Source organism: Oryx dammah, unplaced genomic scaffold, assembly GCF_014754425.2.
Source record: "Oryx dammah isolate SB20612 unplaced genomic scaffold, SCBI_Odam_1.1 HiC_scaffold_12, whole genome shotgun sequence".
Lineage (NCBI taxonomy): Eukaryota > Metazoa > Chordata > Mammalia > Artiodactyla > Bovidae > Oryx > Oryx dammah.
This window is the reverse complement of record NW_024070196.1, coordinates 67,675,329-67,694,846: the sequence shown is the minus strand read 5'-3', so window position 1 is coordinate 67,694,846 and position 19,518 is coordinate 67,675,329. Positions and strand designations below refer to the sequence as shown.

The window sequence follows — 19,518 nt, the reverse complement described above, 5'->3', positions numbered from 1 at the left end:
GGACAGTGAAGGCCATTGAGGAGAGCTGCTGGCCTGCCGGCTGCCCCATCTAAGCGCACACAGACCAGGCCGTCGGGCAGTCGGGCGGGGGCCTTTATTGGCTGATACGCATCTACCTGCTGGGGCTGTCATAAGCGGCTGTAGAAGCAGGCGGCCCCCGCCTCCTCCGGACCATGGATGGGACTGAGGGTTCAGGGGTCAGAACTGACACAAAGAGCCCTGAACATCCAGTCAGATCAGGTAGCTTGATGTCAGGGTCAGGAAACCAGCACCAGAAAACGAGGAGGGGTACAGGTGGGCCCTCCAGGTTTGACTGGGGAGCCGGGAGGCGAGACTGCCCACCCTCGTCATCCCTGGGCATGTGGAGGGCTGGGCAGTTGATGAGACAAGCTCCAAACCTGCCGCCTCCCGCAGACCTGCATCACCCCATTTCATAGAGGGAAACTGAGGCCCAGGGCCCTGAGCAAGGCCTCACCTCTCACCTGGGCCACGCCTCCCTCTCCGGCCCCAGTCCCTGCTCAGCCTCATAGGAAGCAGACGTGCGTGGGGTGCCAGGACCAAGACCCCCACCCAAAGGCCTCGGTGGTGGAAGGGACCCTGAGGATATTAATAAATACGGGCAGGCAGACCCCAGAGGCAGCTGGCCCAGGCCAGGCTGGGAAGGGAAGCCTGGCTGGCCCTCCCCAAGGGGCCACCACCGCCCTCAGTCTCTCTCGTCTCGGCTCCTGGGGGCCACGATCCGGTAGCTGGCCGCGTGTCCTCCTCTCTTGCCCCGCAGGAGGCTGGGGGTGCCCATGCCAGCAAGGTTTGCCCCCGACCCCTCTGGTTCTGCCGGAGGGAAGAAGAGAGGGAGGGACGGAGAGAGGCCAGGTTAGTGAGGTCTGTGTGAGGCACCCACCTGCCCTTGGCCTTCCGGGGGTGGGGCTCTGTCATCTGGAAGCAGAGCTGTGGAAAGAAGGCGGTCTGCAAAGCTGCTTAGTGCCCGTCCCCCTGGGAGTTACTAGCCCCTAACCCAACTAGAGCACTCAGGGCCTCTGCTTGATTTTCTGTGACAGGTGGGGATAAACCCACCATGTTTCTGAAATGCTTTGTACGTCGTGGATGCGCCATGAAAAAGTACTTTTTCATTAACATATTTTGGATGTGGAGGTGTGCCCTGAGTCATTCCCATTTCATAGCTGGGTAAACTAAGGCCAGGCATCACTCTTTCTCTCTCGTTGGTTTATACAACCCAAGTGGGAAAGGGTTTAGGAAGGCCAGGCTCTGCTACTGACCTACTGTGTAGCTTTGGACCTCTGTCAGGGTCTCAGTTGTCTGATTGCTAAAACCTGGGGGATGGTTCAGATACAGAGGCCCTGGGCAACTCCAGTAATTACTGAAGTCAGTTCCGATTTGGCTATGGTGAATTAGCTGGCCTCCAAAAGTAAAACTGAATAATTGGTGTTTTTCCCACCTGGAAAACTCCTACTCATCCTTCAGAACCCAGATCAGTACCTACCTCCTCCAGGAAGCCTTCTGTCACTATCACCTCAGTCCTTCTCAAATGAGGGGATAGGCAAGTTGGAAGGATGGACTGTTTTTCCAGAGGGAGAGTCCCAGGATGGAGGACTTGGCTGAGCCTCTAAAACCCTGTTCACAGAACCAACACTTGGACTCTGGTTGTGCATCAGCTGCGCACTGAAGGCCAAGCGGCTGTACCCTCATAGTCATAACTGTCCAGTGTCCTGTGAACCTCTGGGCTGAGATTTGGGGCAGACAGGTATCTGCAGTCACAGTCAAGGGACAGTTTGTGCCCCCAAACCAGGGAGAGGGAAGAGGGGAGAGGGAAGCCCAGAGCTCAGGTCCCAGCAGCTCAGGCCAAGTCCTGGCCCCACCGTATTCCAGTCACGCGGCCTTGAGCAAGTCCCACAGGAACGTGGGGCTGACACTGCTGGAGTCACACTCCTGTGACGTGTTTAAGGTGACCAGGAGTGGAAAGTGGTTTCACAGTAAATACTGGGTCTTGAGAGTCACAAGGCTGGGGTGTTTTCAACTCCTGCAGGTCTGGTCACTGTGAGTCAGTCATGAGATGCTCTTCTGACATGACCAAATTCAGGGCCTTGGTTTTCCCTGGGCCCCCCTCAGTGCCTAGCAGAGCAGAGGGGTCGGGGAACCTCTACAGATGGAGCCCGAAGAGCTGGAGCTTTAGGCCAGACCTAGGGGTCCCCGGGGGCTCACAACTCTCCCAGCGTCACTGTGGGAGTCCCATGAGCCCTCTGAACCTGTGTTTCTTCCTCTGTGAGGTGGGCATGGTACTGCCCACCTAGAACGCACATTACAAGGACTGGAGATGCTGAACATAAGTTCCCTGGCCAAGGTGGCCCAGGTGTGTGACAGCTGTTACCATTACCGTGATCGATCACAGTCTAAACACGAGCCCATCTGGGTCTTTTGTAGCACCTGCTGTGCGTGATGGAACAGTGGGGACGGTTCCATCTCCTCTGCTCCCCTGCTCCCCCAACCCCCTTCCAGGCCACACTGAGTGGACAAGGGCCCTGCCAGGTGCCTGGCACTTCCTCCCTGGGCTGCTGAAGGAGGGCCAGGGTACAGAGTCAAGGCCACAGTGTGTCCCTTCTGGCTGCTGTCCCAGTCCTCCTCCTGAGAGGGGGTGTGAGGGCACCTGACGAAGAGCTGAGAGCCTGGGATTTGGTCCTTGGTCCTTCCTCTGGGAGAAGAGAAGGTCTGGGAGATGGTTGGAGAAGTTTCTAGAAGTTGGGGAAGCCATGTGGTTCAGCAGCTCTGGAAGCAGACCCCGCACGCCTTCCCACCCCCGGAGGGCGGGGCTCTGTGGGGGCTGCCTTCTCCCCTCCTCCTGGCACTCGGAGCCTTCCATGACCAACACCAGGGTCCCATCTCGCAGGAAGGCTTCCCCTCACACACATCCTTTGGCGCACCTGTTCCCCACGCCCCTTATCTCTACAGATGCTGAAGACCCCCTGCCACCAAGGCAGGTACCCTGAGATTGGCCTCGGCACCTGCCCAGACCCAGCACGCAGCTTGTGTGCCCTACACTTTTGCCAAATGAAGGAGACGGCTCTGACCTCAGCTCTCCTTCCTGCTGGGGGCCTCAGTTTCCCCATCTGTAGAACAGACATGAGGTTACATGTGATGTCTGAGGCCGTGTGCACTGAAGCGTTGAGAGATGGGGCGTCTGGGAGGAGAGTGGCTGTTGGGGCCTCTTCGCAGGTAGGAGAGGGTTAGCCCCAAGGGCAGTCAATCCCTGCCTCTCTCCAGGGCCGCCACAGACTCCAGTTTAACTCGGGGAGACCTCCTTAGCCCCGGTGGGGCTAACCTCTTTTCATGCCTGGTGGGGCTAACCTCTTTTCATGCCTGCATTCAAGGACCTTCTCAAACGGGGCCCTGCCAGGTCGTCTAGCCTGAGCTCTCACCCCTCAGCAAACTCACAGAACAATCCTTCTGGGTTCTCTGGTCTCTTGGCTTTTGGCCATGCTATTCCTTTTGCCTGTTCACTTGCCCCCGATCCTTGCCTTTCAAGTCTCCACTTAGATGCCTCCTCCAGGAAGCCCTTCCGAGATGCCCTCTGCCATGCCCCAGCCTGCATCAGGAGCACGTCTGTGCTTTCCTGGTTGCCAGTACTCACTCCACTGTGGTATTCCTCACCCTGGGTTTAATACCCAGTTCCAGGGCTCCCCTCCCCACCCGCCCGCAGCAGCTCCCTAAGCTCCACGAGAGCAGGACTGTGTCTGTCTTATCTGTTGGAACCTGTCCGGCAAGGTACCTGGCACAGAGCAGGTGCTCGATCACTCAGGAACTAGTAACCAGAACCTTCTCTGTGCCAGACACCGTCTGCTGGCCAGATGGAAGGGCTGAAGAGGGGGTGGTGGCTGCTAGTCTGGATCCAGTGCTGGGAGGTGCCGTCTGTGTCCCCAGGCCCTTCCCAGGCCCTTCCTGGCAGGGGCTGCCCCTGCCTGCCCGCCCTGCCGTTACCTGGCCAGATGATGGCTTCCAGCAGGGTGACCCGTCTGGCCAGGAGCTCCAGCTGAGCCTGCTGCTGCAGGAAGCTCTGTAAGCTAGGAGCCTGATGGGAGATCGAGAAGAGCAGACGGTGCGAGTCTGGCCTCCGGGGGCCGGGGAGTTGAGGGGAGGGGCGGGAGCCTCTGTCAGGATCTTGGTCTCTCCTTCTATGTGGGGACGGGGTCACTTGGCCCCTCCAGTGACCAGATGGGTGGAGAGCTGGTGGCTGACTGCCTGGGGGGGGGGTCTCAGCCCATGCATGGGGCTCCCTGGGGCCAGGAGGGCCTGCTTAGTGAGCGCCTCTGGGGTCAGCGCTGGAGGGTGGTGCATAGCCCAGAATCCCCTGGGACTGGAGCCTGGCTGCGTCACCCACAGTCCCCTGCCCTGCTGGAGTCTGGCCCTGTGACCTGCTGGCCCATGGACTTGCACACTGGCTCTGCCTGGAGTCTGGATCCGCTGCCCATAATCCTCCTGGTGGCCTGGGTTCTGACGTTATTACCCACAATCCCCTGCACTGTTGCAGTCTGGCTCTGTTACCCACAATCCTCTGCTGCCCTGGAGCTTGGCTCTGTTGCCCATCATTCCCTTCAGACTCAAAATCTGTCAGCCCTGGTACCCCTGCAGGCCTGGAAACCACATTACCCACAGTTTCTGGAGCCCCAGGTCTGACCACAGGGGTGGGGGCCCGGGTTTCTGGGGCTCCCCTCTTCCCCTGTGGACTCGTGGGACCAGTCATCGAGGGATGGGTGGTCTTGACCTTTCACGTCCCCACCTGGAGAAGGTCAGGTACCTTCCCTGGCCTCTTGACTGGGCCCAGGCAGCTCCACCCTGGAGGGCCTGGGGAAGGCTGGCGGGCGGGGGCTGGGCTGTCTGTCCGTCTGTCTCTACTCACCATAGAGCCCAATCATTGTTTCCAAGATTAAAACCCTCTCAGCTAAAATCTTCAAAGCCTCGCGTAGTTGGTGCAACCCCTCCCCCTGTGGAGGAAAGAGACAGATGCAGCCGTGAAGGGGGCAGGGGAGGGGGGCCCTGCAAAGCTTGTTGGAGGCCCATGCCCCACCCTGGACATGCACCCGCAGCCCCCACCACCTGCCACAGCCCAGGGCCCACGGACAGCCGGAACAAGACTCGGAGAAGACAGGAGGGGGACAAGGCAAGCAGAAGCAACCCCCTTGGTAGGATCCCACCCAGCTGTCTGCTCTCTGCCCACAGCCTTGCACATCTTCGCAGCACTGGGAGGCCAGTCTGCAGGGGCAGCCCTGCTGTCCCCAGACCTGCCCTGAGGCTGCCCCAGAGCCCCAGCCGCTCTTCCATTTCTGCTGCCTGAAACCAGCGGCTCTCACAACATCCGCAGGATTCCTGCCACATCCCTGGGCCACTTGCACTCTTGTTTACTTAGCAGTCTTTGAACTGACTCAGTTTTGCCTTCAATACTGTGTTTGTCTCAGCTAATTAACTCCACCAGTGGGATCAGGCTACTTTCCAATTGTCTTCCCACTCATGTCCAAATGAACAGATCAGAGTAAAATCAGAAGACGTCTGAGTGGCATCACTGTTGGGAAGCTAGGCTTAAAATGCTGGCAGTGCTGAAGTCCAGGCCCAGGTGCCCCCTTCCCTAGTCCTTTGGGCCCCTTCCTCACAAGGGCTCTGATGGCTCCAGGTCCATATGCTGCACACGTGGGAAGCAAGCCCTCGGCCCTGCCCTTTCGTCTCAGCTGAGTCTCCAGTACCCCTCAAACCGCTACCCTGGCTTCCCTGCTCCAGGGTCTCCTGTCTCAAGTAGTCCTGACGCTGCCCAAGGCTCTGGTCAGGGACCGCCAGCTAGCCCTCCCCTTCACTTCTTCCCAGTGTCTGTCTGTCTGTCCTTTCCTCCCCCTAGCATAAGACCCATGGTCTTGTCAGAACTCCACACTCCCTCACTCCTTCCTTCCTCTTTCCTAGTCCAGACTAAAGGTAGTTCCGGGATGCAGAGATCTTAATTCTGACGGAGCACCAGGACGGCACGAACTATTCCAGCCCTGACACATCTGGGAGCCTCTCTCAAGTCCTTTACTTAGTGCGGATTAAATGAAGGGATGAGGTATAATACGCATCTTGGTACAATTGCTACCTTCAAGGTAGCTCTTCCCACAAAAAACATCTAACCAGAGTCCTCGCAATGTGGCTGTTCTGAACGAGCTCATGGCCATTCTAGGACTGCCCCTTATGATCTGGCTGTCCTGTCCACATCACGTAGATGGGACTACTCTCAGGCCACTGCCCGGCCATGGAGCCCGGGGGCCACCCTGAAGTGACCCCTATTCAAGTATTACATCCATCTAAAAGTAGATGACCTTCAAAAACATTAAGCCGCTGGAGCAGGGACAGTGGCGATGCAGGAAGAGGGCAGCACCTCCCCAGCTGGTGGAGGGCAGTTCACCCGCATCTCCCCCTGAGGGAACTATCAGGCAAATCTAGACGGAGGGGTAGTCTCAAAAAGGCGAGCTCGAGAGAAGGAAGAGAAGGGCAGGGGGCCTGTTCTGGATTGGAAGAAACTAGCGACCTGACAACCAAATGCAATCCACGAATCTTGATTTGATCTTGGGTTTGTTTGTTTGTTTTTTAAACCAGCCACAAAATGCATTTTGGAGATGACTGGTAAAATTTATAGTAGTGAAGCGAATTCGCTCCGTTGTGTCTGACTCTTTGCGACCCCATGGACTGTAGCCTACCAGGCTCCTCTGTTGATGGGATTCTCCAAGGCAAGGGTACTGGAGTGGGTTGCTATTTGCTTTATAGGTAAGCTGTATATTAAGTGGCTGAATTCATGTCAGCTTTTTTAGGGATGAATGTGGTACTGTGGCTCTTTGGGAGAACGTCCATGCTCTTTCAAGACACACACTGATGTGTTGGGGGAGATGTAGATGAGGTCTGCAACTTACTTTCCAATGGATTAGGAAAAAAGGTCTGTAAGTATATAAAGAGCGAAAGAACAGACATGGCAAAATAGTAATAACTGGTCAGTCCAGAGGAAGGGCATAAGGATAGTCACTGAGCCAACTTTTCTCTATATTTGAAAATTTTCAAAGTAAAAACCTGGGGGGAAAATGAAAAAAAAAAAAATTCTGCGTAAATGGCCTGCTATTTGCACCGATGATGCCCCAGTGCCCCCAAGCCTGGCCTGAGTGTCCAGGGCCTGCTGGACAGCCCCTTAACTGTCACACAGACATTCCCCATTTTCCATGGAGAAAGCACAGAGGGCCAGCTTCTGGCTGTCTTCTGTCTTTCTCTATTGTAAACATCTCCCTTAATTTCTCACCCCCTCACCCCACAGCCAGACTGGCACCCATGTGTCTCTCAGCTCCACCGACATCTGTCCATCTTCACTGGCCCCCTCCCAGTTCCGACCCCCACAGCCTCTTGCCAGGATGACGAGGACAGCCTCCTGTCTAGTCTCTCTTTCTGCTCCCACGTTGCTCCCTTTTCCCATCCATTCTCCACGTGGTAATCAGAGGGATCTTTTGCTAACAAAAATCTGACCACATCACTCCCCTACTTAACATTTCAACGCATTGCTCCCCACTGCCTACAGCACAAACTTCACATTTCTCAATATGGCCTCTTAAGTCCCCAAAGCCTCTTTGACTTGTGTCTGACTCCTTGCCTGTCACCCTCTGTCGCTCCAAGTATTTGCAGCTCCTCAGACACCCCAGGCTTGCCCTTGCCCCAGGGCCTTTGCACATGATGTTTCCCCTCCTCTGCCAGAATACCCTTTGCCAGGCCTCAGCCTGAGTCTCCTCATCCAAGAAAATGCTGAATTGCCCCCTGCCGTCACAGCTGAGCTCCCCCTGTCCTGTCACTGCTAGTTACTGGTCTGTTCCCCCCACCCCTGCTGTGACCACTCTGAGGGTGGGGACTGTGTCCAGATCACATCTGTGTCCACAGTCCCCAGTCTGTGGCCCGGCACCACCAAGGAGGTGCTTGGGGAAAGTTAGCTGGTTCCCCAAGCCCTGGGAAAAGCCTGGGCTTCAGTTCCAGCTCTGCCAACAATTCACTCTTGGAGTTGGGCCTCAGTTTTTCCTATCTGAGTAAGGGGTCTGGGCTTTGGTCTGGACGGGCCAGTGCCTGCAGCGCATCCTCATGACCACTGGGTGTCACTGCTGAGCCGCAGACAGGTCAACGGCTGCGAGCGCTTCACCAAGTGGGGACTAGCGGGTGGAGTGTGGGTACAGGAGCCCTTCCCCGCGCGCACCTCATCCCCACCTGCCCCCAACAGAGCCGGCCTCCCAGCCCCCAGAGCCTCATGCAGCCCCCAGCCCAGCAGGTTCCCTCCCAGGCAGGCGGCAAGCAGGGCCAGGAGAGCAGGTGGGTGAGGGGAAGGCGGGCGGATGGGCAGCGGCCCTGCTACCTCATGGCGGTGGGAGTCCCTCCCTGAGGTGGCGCTGAGTTTGAGGTCTGTTCTGAGAGCTCAGGCATCTGTTTTCCTGTTGGGCCCCCCATATAGGGATGGGGCTGCCCAGCCTAATTCAGCCTTCACCCCACCTCTCCCACCTCCCCCAGGCCTCTGAAGAAGCCAGTGAAGGAGCCAGAGGGCTGGGATCTCCTGGGTCTAGCTGACCCCCAGCCCAGCTCATGCCCATGCTGACAGTGTGCTTAAGAGACTGGCGCCACTGGCGGGTGGAAGGTGGGGAAGCGAGTAGGGTGGCAGTGAGGGGCTGGGAGAGGCTCGCTAGAGAGGTAGCAGGGCCCCACGAGTCATGGGAAGACACGGGGAGGGCTCGTGCATGGTGGGGGGGCTCCCACGGCTGTATCCATCACTGACCCACAATCAGGAGCAGAGAGGGCGGGGCAGGAGCTGGGTGCTCCCCATGTCTTCATTAACTAGTGCCTGCCAGGAAGTGGGGCATCCCAGCCAGACTGCACCAGGAGGAGGGTGGGGGAGGGGGGCGGGCACAATGCCAGCCTCCAGAAGAACACCCCAGCGGCCTCTCTTGCCTGCCCCCATCCCGTCCATTTTCCAAAGGCCTCCTACGGTGGTTTCCGGGTGCGTGCATCGTGCGGCTTCTGGTGCTTCCTCTGTTCCCTGGTGGGGGGCGCTGATTTCTAGGCCCTGAAATTCATTCACTGCAACTCCCTCTGGACGGTGAAGGCTTCTAGGTCCCCGTTCCCATTTATTCTATGTCTTCTGTGCATGTCACAGTTTCTAGGCTTCCTTTGTGTACAGTGGTTTCTAGACCTTCTTATTTCATTTTCCATGGTTCTCTGGTGCGTATGACAGTTTCTAGGCCCCTCCTTCCCCTCCTCATGGGTCTCCTGTGTATGTGATGGTGTTGAGGATCTTATGTTAACTGTACGTCTTCTGGGTACAATGGATCTAGGTCCCTTGACTTCATTCACCATGTACACTGGGTCCGTGATGGTTTCCAGGCCTCCCTTCCTATGATTCACCATTTCCGATGTGTACCATTTGTACCACCATTTCCGGTGGTGTCCAGTGCCCCATCCCTTTTACCAAAGGGCTCCTGTGTACTTCGGTGTTTCTGCACCTCCCTTCCTGTGCTTCACGGCTTTCCTAAGGCCAGTGGGCCAGGAGTGGCCCCCTCTTCTGCGTGGATATTGTTTTCCTGCTTCCCTTTCTTTTGCAGACAGGGGAGCAGAAGCCAAAGTCCTTGCTGGGAAGGGCTATAGGGGCAGGGCATGCAGTCTGGACTGGGTCAGCCCAAAGCACCCAGGAGGAAACGGCAGGGCCACCCTGGCCTGCAAAGGCCGCAGAGAGAAGACAGAGGCAGTGACGAAGACAGAGTGTGTAGGTCTGCTTATAAGGCTGGCCCTGCCCACTGGGGAGGGACAGGGTGCTGGGAGGGGGCAGGGGCTGAGACCTGGCAAGGCTCTCCCCGGGGAGACCAGGTTGCAAACGGGATTTGGATGGGCTGCCCCACCCCCGTGTAATCTCCTGAGTGTCCAGGGCAGGGGGGCAGCGGGAGGTCAGTGCTGGGCTAGAGCTTACCCAGTGGCTCTTCTCACCAGGGTCTCCTTTGGGGCCAGGTTCTCCCTGCGAGGTAAGAGAGAGGTAGGAGCAGTGAGAGGAAGGAGAGAGGGCTTGGGGGCTGTGGAGAGAGAGAGAGAGGCTGAGCGAGGCTGAGACGGAGAGAGATAAAGAGGAGCTTGTTTGGACGAACACTAGATAAAAATGCAAAAAAACAAAACTGTTTAAAGGCAACGGAAAGTGATAAAGAGTAGCCAGTAACTGAAGGATATCTGACCTTAGAAAGAAGGGAACCACACTGGGTAACACCCATACTTTTCTGGCTTTTCCTCTGAGGGCTCATCCCAGCCCTCTCCGCCTGGCAAATGGCTCAAGCGGGAAGCTTTGGTCTTCCTGGGCTGAGGAGTCAGAGGTTGGGGTTGAGACCGCCGGAGGAGGAGGAAACTGAGGGGAAGATGCTGGAAAGCAGGGAGCCACAGTAGGGAAGCAAAGTCAGTAGAGACACTCTTCTCTAATCCTTGGATGCTCTGCGAACTGCCCATCTTAAAGTCACAAAGCTGAGGGCTTGCCCTCAGCTAGAGCAAAAGTGAATGCTCATCAGAGGGCGATTCTCTTCACTATGACATCTATATTGTCCCATATGCAATACAAAATTATTAGACATGTGAAGAAACCGGAAAATGTGACCCATCCTCAACAGAAAAATCAGTCCATAGAAGCAGATCCATGGGCAACCCAGATATTTGAATTACTAGACATGGAGTTGGAAATATCTGTGACACAAACTACTGGGTGTAAAACAGGCTTAAGAATGTATTGTAAAATGCAGGGAATATAGCCAATATTCTGTAGTAACTATAAATGGAAAGTAACCTTTAAAAATTGTATTAAGTTTAAATTTTTGATAAAATAGAGTAAAATCATTTTTAAATTTAAAAAAACCCGTGACAAATATGTTAAAGAATCTAGTGGAACTGATATAATGGATGATAAGATGGCAAATTTCAGAAGGGATGTGAAAATTATAAAAAAGAATCAAATGGAAATCCTGGAAATGAAAATAATATTAGAAATAATTCATTAGCTGGGATTAACTGAAGGTGGGCCATAACAGAAAGAATCAATTAACTTGACAATGGGTCCGTGCAATAATTCTAACTGAAGCACAAAGAGAGGAAAGATTTTTTTAAAAAATTGACAGAACCTCAGTGACTCACGGGAGCCTCACTTAAGTGTAACTGGAGTCCCAGAGGAAAGAAGAGAGGGCTGAAACAGAAAAAACATTTGAAGGCACATCAACCAGTTTTTTTTTTTTTTTTTTTTTTTCCCAAGTGTGATTGGAAATCAAAACAGATTTCTGATTTCTGGTCCAGCATATAAAGACCTTAGAAGTTGCCATTCTGTCCTCACAATAAGTAAGAAGTTGAACAAACTGAAAAATCAACAATTCTTTGAGCCATCAAAGATGTAAGGTCACTAGGCAAACCATTGCCTCCACCACCCCCCTGCCCCCACCATCCCAAACTGCAGAGACAGACAGGTGGATCACAAGTGAGTGCAGCAGGAGCCTTCCTGGGAATCCAGTGCCAGGGTGGTGAAGCCTAAAAGTAATTGCCAAAATGCTGGCGGCTTAGTGTGGACAAGTCCCAGAGTTGAAAATTCTAGGGGACCCAGTCTCTGGGTGGGGCTGATGGTGGAGTTGGGGGGCATGGCAGATCACTTCCATGAGTCTTACCTCCAGGAGTTCTAGCTGGTCCTAAAGTGAACCCTGGAGAAAAATCCCCTCATGTTTTGTTTTGTTGTTTTTTTTTTTTTTTTTTCCGGGGAGAGGGGAGAAGAACCATCTTGAAACACCCCAGAGCATTCTGTTCCTCTTAACAAGGCCTGCCCACAGGAGAAACTACTTTGCCAGAGCCTGACTCGCTGGGGTCTTATCTGTGCCTAATTAACACGGGAGTTGGGAAATACCCAACTTTAGCTGATTTTAGCCTGTGACGTGGGAGAAGGGAAATACCCCGATTCCAGCCCCTCTGACCATCGTGTCCCACTTAAAGGGGAGAAACCAAAATAAAACTGAGAAGCACTGGTGAGGTTCACCATCCAAGGGCACAGGCTCAACAAAACCCTGAGACCTAATGATCCAACTACAGAGCGCTTGCTCCCGACACCTCGCCGCTGCCTTACTAAAGGCCTGCCCACTGCAGAGGCTTGCTGCTGCTGCTGTTTACTCGGTAAATTGTGTCTGACTCTTTTGTGACCCCATGGGCTATAGACTGCCAGGATCCTCTGTCCTGGAATTTCACAAGCAAGAATACTGGAGTGGGTGGCCATTTCCCTTCTCCAGGGGATCCACCCGACCCAGGGATCAAACCATGTCTCCTGCATTGCAGGTGGATTCTTTACCACTGAGCCACCTGGGAAGCCCACATCATATTTACCTTTCAACAAAAAAATTACAAGACGTACTACAAGGCAAAAAACACAGTTTTAAGAGGCTGAATAAATATCAGAACTGGAGTCAGATAGGCAATGTATGTTGGAATTATCAGATAGTCTTTTAAAAAAAACACACAAATACACAGAAAGAAAACTGCTATGATTAATACCAAGGGCTTTCATGGGAAAAATAGACAACATTTAAGAACAGATGGCTAATATAAGCAGAGAAATAGAAATTCTAAAAGTCAAAGAGAAACACTAGAATTCAGCTGAAGGCCCTCCTTATAAGGTCAGTTAGCTCAGGACAATCACATCCTTCCCAGGCCTCTTAATAAATACCCCTACCCCAGCAAAGGCCCTTCTTGCTGGTATCAGAGACCAAGGTCCAGGAACACAAATCCAACAGAATTTCAGCCTTTAGTCTCCCAGATCACACCTTCCCTGAAGTCCTACCCAGAACAGGAAGAAAATCGAGAATGCTGCCTCCGGTCACAGGCTCCTCAGTCTGCTGGCCAGGATTTCATGCTCCCTTAAAGGCTCTTTAAGGGAAGGAGAGAGTGACAGGGGAGGAACACCGGGGAGAGTCAAAGGTGCTGACCAGGTCTGTTCCTTAAGCTTTTTGTGTTGGACACATGGGCCTAAGATTTAATGTTAGTTAGATTTTTCATGTTGAAAATATTTTGGTGCAGTGGATAAGAATCCGCCTGCCAATGCAGGTGACGGGTTCAGTCCCTTGTCCGGGAAGATCCCACATACCGTGGAGCAACTAAATCCATGCAGCACAGCTGTTGAAACCAGTGTGTTCTACAGACCAAGAGCCCAGCTACCGAAGCCCGTGTGCCTGTAGCCTGTGCTGCACAGCGGGAGAAGCCACTGCAACGGGAAGCCATGCACTGCAGGGGAGAGTAGCCCCGCTCGCCGCAGCTAGGGAAAGCTCGCACCACCACGAAGGCCGAGCGCAACCAAAAGCAAAATTAATTAATTAAAATAGTTTTCATTCTTCTCAAGCTCACATGGAACATTCACCAAGGCAAACCACATTCTGGTCCATAAACTATATCTCAACAAATTAAAAAGAATAAACACCAGACATCGGGCTTCCCTGATAGCTCAGTTGGTAAAGAATCCACCTATAATGCAGGAGACCCCAGTTCGATTCCTGGGTCGGGAAGATCCACTGGAGAAGAGATAGGCTACCCACTCTAGCATTCTTGGGTTTCCCTGGTGGCTCAGCTGATAAAGAATCCGGCCACAATGCCGGAGACCTGGGTTCGATCCTTGGGTTGGGAAGATCCCCTGGAGAAGGGAAAGGCTACCCACTCCAGTATTCTGGCCTGGAGAATTCCATGGACTGTGTAGTCCATTGGGTTGCAAAGAGTCAGACACGACTGAGCGACTTTCACTTTCACACATCATACAATGTATGCCCTGAGACCATAATGGAATTAAACGGGAAATCCCTAACAAAAGATCACTGGAGGGACTCCCCTGGCGCCCAGTGGTTAGGGCTCCGCCCTGGGACTACAGGAGGCAAGGGCTCCATCCCTGGGGAAATACGATCCCGCAGGCCACGTGGCACAGCCAAAAAAAGAAAAAGATAATCAGAAACTCCCCAATACCTGGGGATTAAACAGATTTCTAGATGATACACAGGCCAAAGAATAAACCCCCCGAGAAATTTTAACATACTCTAAACTACATGAAAATAAAAATGCTACTTAGCAAAATTTGTGAGAGACTGTAAACAGTGCTCAAAAGGAAACTTAACTATAAAAGTACAGTAGTCAAGACAGTGTGGTATTGGCTAACAAACAGTTAAATAGGTCACTGGAACAGAATAAGATAGCCCAGAAACTGGACCCACATAAATACTGTCGACTGAGCTTTGACAAAGGAGCAAAGGCAACACAATGGAACAAAGATAGGAACGTCCCTGGTGGTCCAGTGGCTACGATTCTGTACTCCCAATGCAGGGGGCCAGGTTCAATCCCTGCTCAGGGAGCCAGATCTCACATGCTGTGACTCAGGGTTTGCTGCAACTAAAGAGCCTGCATGCTGCAACGAAGGTGGAAAAGCCGTGGACCGCTATTAAGACCAGTGTAATTAATTAGTTAATTTTAAAAAACTGGTTGAAAAATGCAAACACATGGATCTAGACACAGATCTCATAGTCGTCACAAAAATCAACTCAAAATGTATCACGGACCTAAATGTAAAATGCAAAACTATAAACTATAAAATTCCTAGAAGATAACATAGGAGAAAACCTAGTGACCTTGAGTTTGATGATGGCTTTTTAAGTGCAATGCCAGAAGCACAATCCATGAAAGAAATCATTGATAAGCTGGACTTTGTTAAAATTACAAACTTCTATTCTGCAAAAGCGAGTGTCAAGGTAATTAGAAGACAAGTTACAGACTTGGAGAAAATACTTGCAAAAGATATACCTGATAAGGGCTTCCCAGGTGGCGATAGTGGTAAAGAACCAGCCTGCCAATGCAGGAGACGAAAGAGATGCTGGTTTGATTCCTGGGTAGGGAAGATCCTCTGGAGGAGGGCGTGGCAACCCAATCCAGTATTCTTAACTGGAGAATCCCCAAGGACAGAGGAGCCTGGTCGGCTACAGTCCACGGGGTTGCAAAGAGTTGGACACGACTGAAGTGACTGAACACACAGGCATACCTGATAAAGGCATATAAGGGTATATCTTTGTATATCCAAAAAATACAAAGAACTCTTAAAAATTCAACAAGAAGAAGACAACCTAATTTTAAAAGTTCTTGCACAGCAAAGGAAACCCATCAACAAGATGAAAAGACAACCTATGAAATCAGAGAAAATACGTGCAAACGACATATCCAATAAGGAGTTAATATCTGAAACATATAAGGTACTTATACAACTCAATAGCAAAACCCCAAATAAGCCAATTTAAAAATGGGCAAAGGACATGGATAGACAGTTTTGCAAAGAAGACATATAAACGGCCAATGGGTGAAAAGATGCCCAGCATCATTAGTCATCAGGAAAGGCGCCTGCTGGGACACCTGTTATCCAGAAGATGAGAGAGAATGAATGCTGCTGAGGTTGCGGAAAAGGGGGAGCCTTTGAATACTGCTAGTGGAAATGCAAACTGCTTCAACCATTATGGAAACCAGTATGGAGGTTCCTCAAGAAATTAACAGTAGGGTATCCACCCAAAAGAAGGGAAACCACTGTCCTGAAGAGGTACGTTCACTGCAGTATTATTCTTGATGGCCAGGATATGGAAAGAGCCTGCATCCACTGATGGATGAATGGATAAATACAACGTGCAGTATTTACACACACAATGGAATATTATTCAGCCTTTAAAAGGTGGGGGGGATCCTGCTATTTGTGACCACATGGATGAATGTGGAGGGCATTACGCTAAGCAAAATAAGCCAGACAGAGGAAGACAAATACCGTATGGTGTCACTTATATGTGGAATCTGAAAAACAACCAAAACCAGTGAAGCCAGACACACAGTGAACAGTGGTTGCCAGGGACTGGGTTTGGGGGAGGGAAGGAATGGGAAAAGGTTGGTAAAAGGATACAAACTTTCAGTTATAAGATGACTAAGTTTTTTTTTTTTTGGACTGAGCCATGGGGATTAAGGGCTCTTATTCCCTCAACTAGAGACCGAACCTGGGACGTGGCAGTCAAAGTGCTGAATCCTAATCACTGGACTGCCAGGGAGCTCCCAGATGACTACATTCTAACCTAAGGATCTACTATATGGTATGGTGACCAGAATGAATTGAAATTTACTAGGAGTCTATCTCAAGTATTCTCAACACACACACATGGAGTGTTTCTTACACAAAACATTTCTCATAAAACTAAACTTACTTTTACCATGTGATCCAGCAGTTGCATTCATTGATATTTAACCAAAGTAACTGAAAACTTACACCCACACAAAGACCTACACCTAGATGTTTCAGTTCAGTTCAGTTCAGTCGCTCAGTCATGTCCAACTCTGTGTGACCCCATGAATCGCAGCACGCCAGGCCTCCCTGTCCATCACCAACTCTTGGAGTTCACTTAGACTCACGTCCATCGAGTCAGTGATGCCATCCAGCCATCTCATCCTCTGTCGTCCCCTTCTCCTCCTGCCCCCAATCCCTCCCAGCATCAGAGTCTTTTCCAGTGAGTCAACTCTTCGCATCAGGTGGCCAAAGTACTGGAGTTTCAGCTTTAGCATCATTCCTTCCAAAGAAATCCCAGGACTGATCTCCTTCAGAATGGACCGGTTGGATCTCCTTGGAGTCCAAGGGACTTTCAAGAGTCTTCTCCAACACCACAGTTCAAAAGCATCAATTCTTCGGCACTCAGCCTTCTTCACAGTCCAACTCTCACATCCATACATGACCACTGGAAAAACCATAGCCTTGACTAGACGGACCTTAGTCGGCAAAGTAATGTCTCTGCTTTTCAATATGCTATCTAGGTTGGTCATAACTTTTCTTCCAAGGAGTAAGCGTCTTTTAATTTCATGGCTGCAGTCACCATCTGCAGTGATTTTGGAGCCCCCAAAAATAAAGTCTGACACTGTTTCTACTGTTTCCCCATCTATTTCCCATGAAGTGATGGGACCAGATGCCATGATCTTCGTTTTCTGAATGTTGAGCTTTAAGCCAACTTTTTCACTCTCCTCTTGCACTTTCATCAAGAGGCTTTTTAGTTCCTCTTCACTTTCTGCCATTAGGGTGGTGTCATCTGCATATCTGAGGTTATTGATATTTGTCCCGGCAATCTTGATTCCAGCTTGTGTTTCTTCCAGTCCAGCGTTTCTCATGATGTACTCTGCATATAAGTTAAATAAGCAGGGTGACAATATACAGCCTTGACGGACTCCTTTTCCTATTTGGAACCAGTCTGTTGTTCCATGTCCAGTTCTAACTGTTGCTTCCTGACCTGCATACAGATTTCTCAAGAGGTAGGTCACAGCAGCTTTATTCACTATTGCCAAAACTTGGAAGCAACCAAGATGTCCTTTGTAGGTGAATGGATAAATGAACTGAGGCACATACAATGTAATATTATCCAGATCAAAAGAATTAAAAAGAGCTAGCAATCCATGGAAAGACAAGCTAGAACCTGTAATGTGTATTACTGAGTGAAAGAGTCCAATCTGAAAAGGTTACATACTGCATGATTCCAGCTATATAACATTTTAAAAAAGCAAAAACATACGAGACGGTTAAAAGATGAGTGGTGTCCAGGTGTTATAGGGGAGGGAGGGATAAATTTTAAGGGAGTAAAATATTCTATATGATACTACCATGGTGTATACACATCCCGATACATCTGACAATATCTGTAGACTGGACCACACCAAGAATGAACGCTAATGTAAACTATGGGCTTTGGGTGATAATGATAGGACAATCCGGGTTCATCGACTGCATCAACTGACGTGAGCCGTCGGTGGTGGGGGAGGCTCTCCATGTGTGGGGACAGGGAGAATCTGGGAACTCTCTGTACTCTCTACTCGCTTTCGCTGCGAACTCAAAAAATGCTGTAAAAAAGAATTGTATCCACTAAACAAAAGCAAGACCCAGAAACCTTACAGATCCAGGAATTTCAGCCAACCCAAAGCAGAATAAACACACAAAAAATCACACCCAACCACACCACGATCAATCTGATGAAAACCGAGGGTAAAGAGAAAAAAATCTTAAATGCCAAAGGAAAAAAAAAAAAAGACATATTATGCACTGGGGAAAAAACAGTAAGAACAACAGCCAGTTTCTCATGAGAAATTATAATTGTCTACGTAAACCAGAAGACCACGGAACAATATCTTTACAGTACTAAAGGGGGAGGAAACTGCCAACCTATCATTTTATAGCCAGTGAAAATAACTTTCAAAAATTTAGGTTAAATAGAGACAGTTTTAGATAAAAACAAGCAGTGAGGATTTGTTGGCAGCAGACACACATTACAAGAAAGGCTAAAGGATGTTCTTTAGGCCGGAGAGAGATGACACTGTATGAACATCCAAATCTAAAGGAAGGTATGGAGAGTATCAGAGATGACCAACACATCATTAGACGCAAAAGAATTCTTTTTTCATTTTTTAAACTTTAAAAGTCAACTGGTTGTTTAAAGCAATAACGACAGTGAATTGAGGGTCTAAAACTAATACAGAAGTAAAATTCGTGACAGCAACGGCACAAGGACAGAAGGGGATGAATTATACATTTGTAATGTTCTTACTTATGCACGAAAAGGTATAATAATTCAAGTAAACGGTGCTAAATCAAGGATACATCTTGTTATCCTTAGAGCAACCACAGAAGAATAACACAAAGAGGTATAATAAAAAATATCATTAGTGGAGATAACACAGAATTGTAAACAATTCTCAATCCAAAAGAAGACAGGAAAAGAAGAGGAAATGAAGAAGTCAAGGAGAGACTGGGGTAAGCAGAACACAAACAGCAGGATGGCTGACTTAAACCAAACTATCAGTAGTGATGAGGTGTGTGCTTAGTCGCTCAGTCGTGTCCGACTCTTTGTGACCCTGTGGACTCTAGCCCACCATGCTCCTCTGTCCATGGGGGTTCTCCAGGCAAGAGTATTGGAGTGGGTTGCCATGCCCTCCTCCAGGGGATCTTCCCTACCCAGGGATGGAACCCAGGTCTCCCACATATCAGTAGGGATACATATCATTAAATGTATTGAACTCAATAGTCAGACTGTTTCAAAAAGTAAGACCCAAGTATATGTCTTTTTTACAAGATGTACTTTAAATAGGACACAAACAGGTTGAAAGTAAAAGGATTGGAAAACATATACCAGGCAAACAGCAGGCATAAAAAAAGCTTGAGTGGCTATTTTAATACTAAACAAACTAGAATTCAAGACAAGAAGTATTATCAGGGAGAAAGATATTCATTTCATAAAGATAAAACGACCAAGAAGACATTAAAATCTTGATTGTGTATACATCTAATAACAAAGCTTCAAAATACATGAAGCAACGACTTCCCTGGTGGTCCAGTGGCTAAGACTCCATGCTCCCAATGCAGAGGGCCTGGGTTTGATCCCAGGCAGGGGACTAGATCCC

At 50.4% G+C, this 19,518-nt stretch overlaps 1 protein-coding gene across 9 annotated transcripts in view; it reads right to left on the bottom strand.

The window, feature by feature from the left end:
- Positions 1 to 74: 74 nt before the first annotated feature.
- EMID1 (EMI domain containing 1) overlaps positions 75 to 19,518 on the bottom strand; it is a 40,946-nt gene continuing 21,502 nt past the window's right edge. Inside the window, exons 14-18 of one of the 9 annotated variants that reach the window (XR_005723027.1) lie at positions 10,001 to 10,045; positions 4,907 to 4,991; positions 3,988 to 4,078; positions 1,499 to 1,629; positions 75 to 828 (exon numbers count right to left, since the gene is read on the bottom strand). Coding sequence is in view for 7 of the 9 variants with exons in the window: in XM_040251373.1 (XP_040107307.1) it covers positions 8,822 to 9,076; positions 10,001 to 10,045 (300 nt within the window). In the remaining 2 variants the exon portion in view is untranslated. Of the gene's footprint in view, positions 829 to 1,498; positions 1,630 to 3,987; positions 4,079 to 4,905; positions 4,992 to 8,401; positions 8,478 to 8,815; positions 9,077 to 10,000; positions 10,046 to 19,518 lie in introns of those variants that run through there. The other 8 variants (XR_005723026.1, XM_040251376.1, XM_040251375.1 and 5 more) reach the window with 8 other exon arrangements.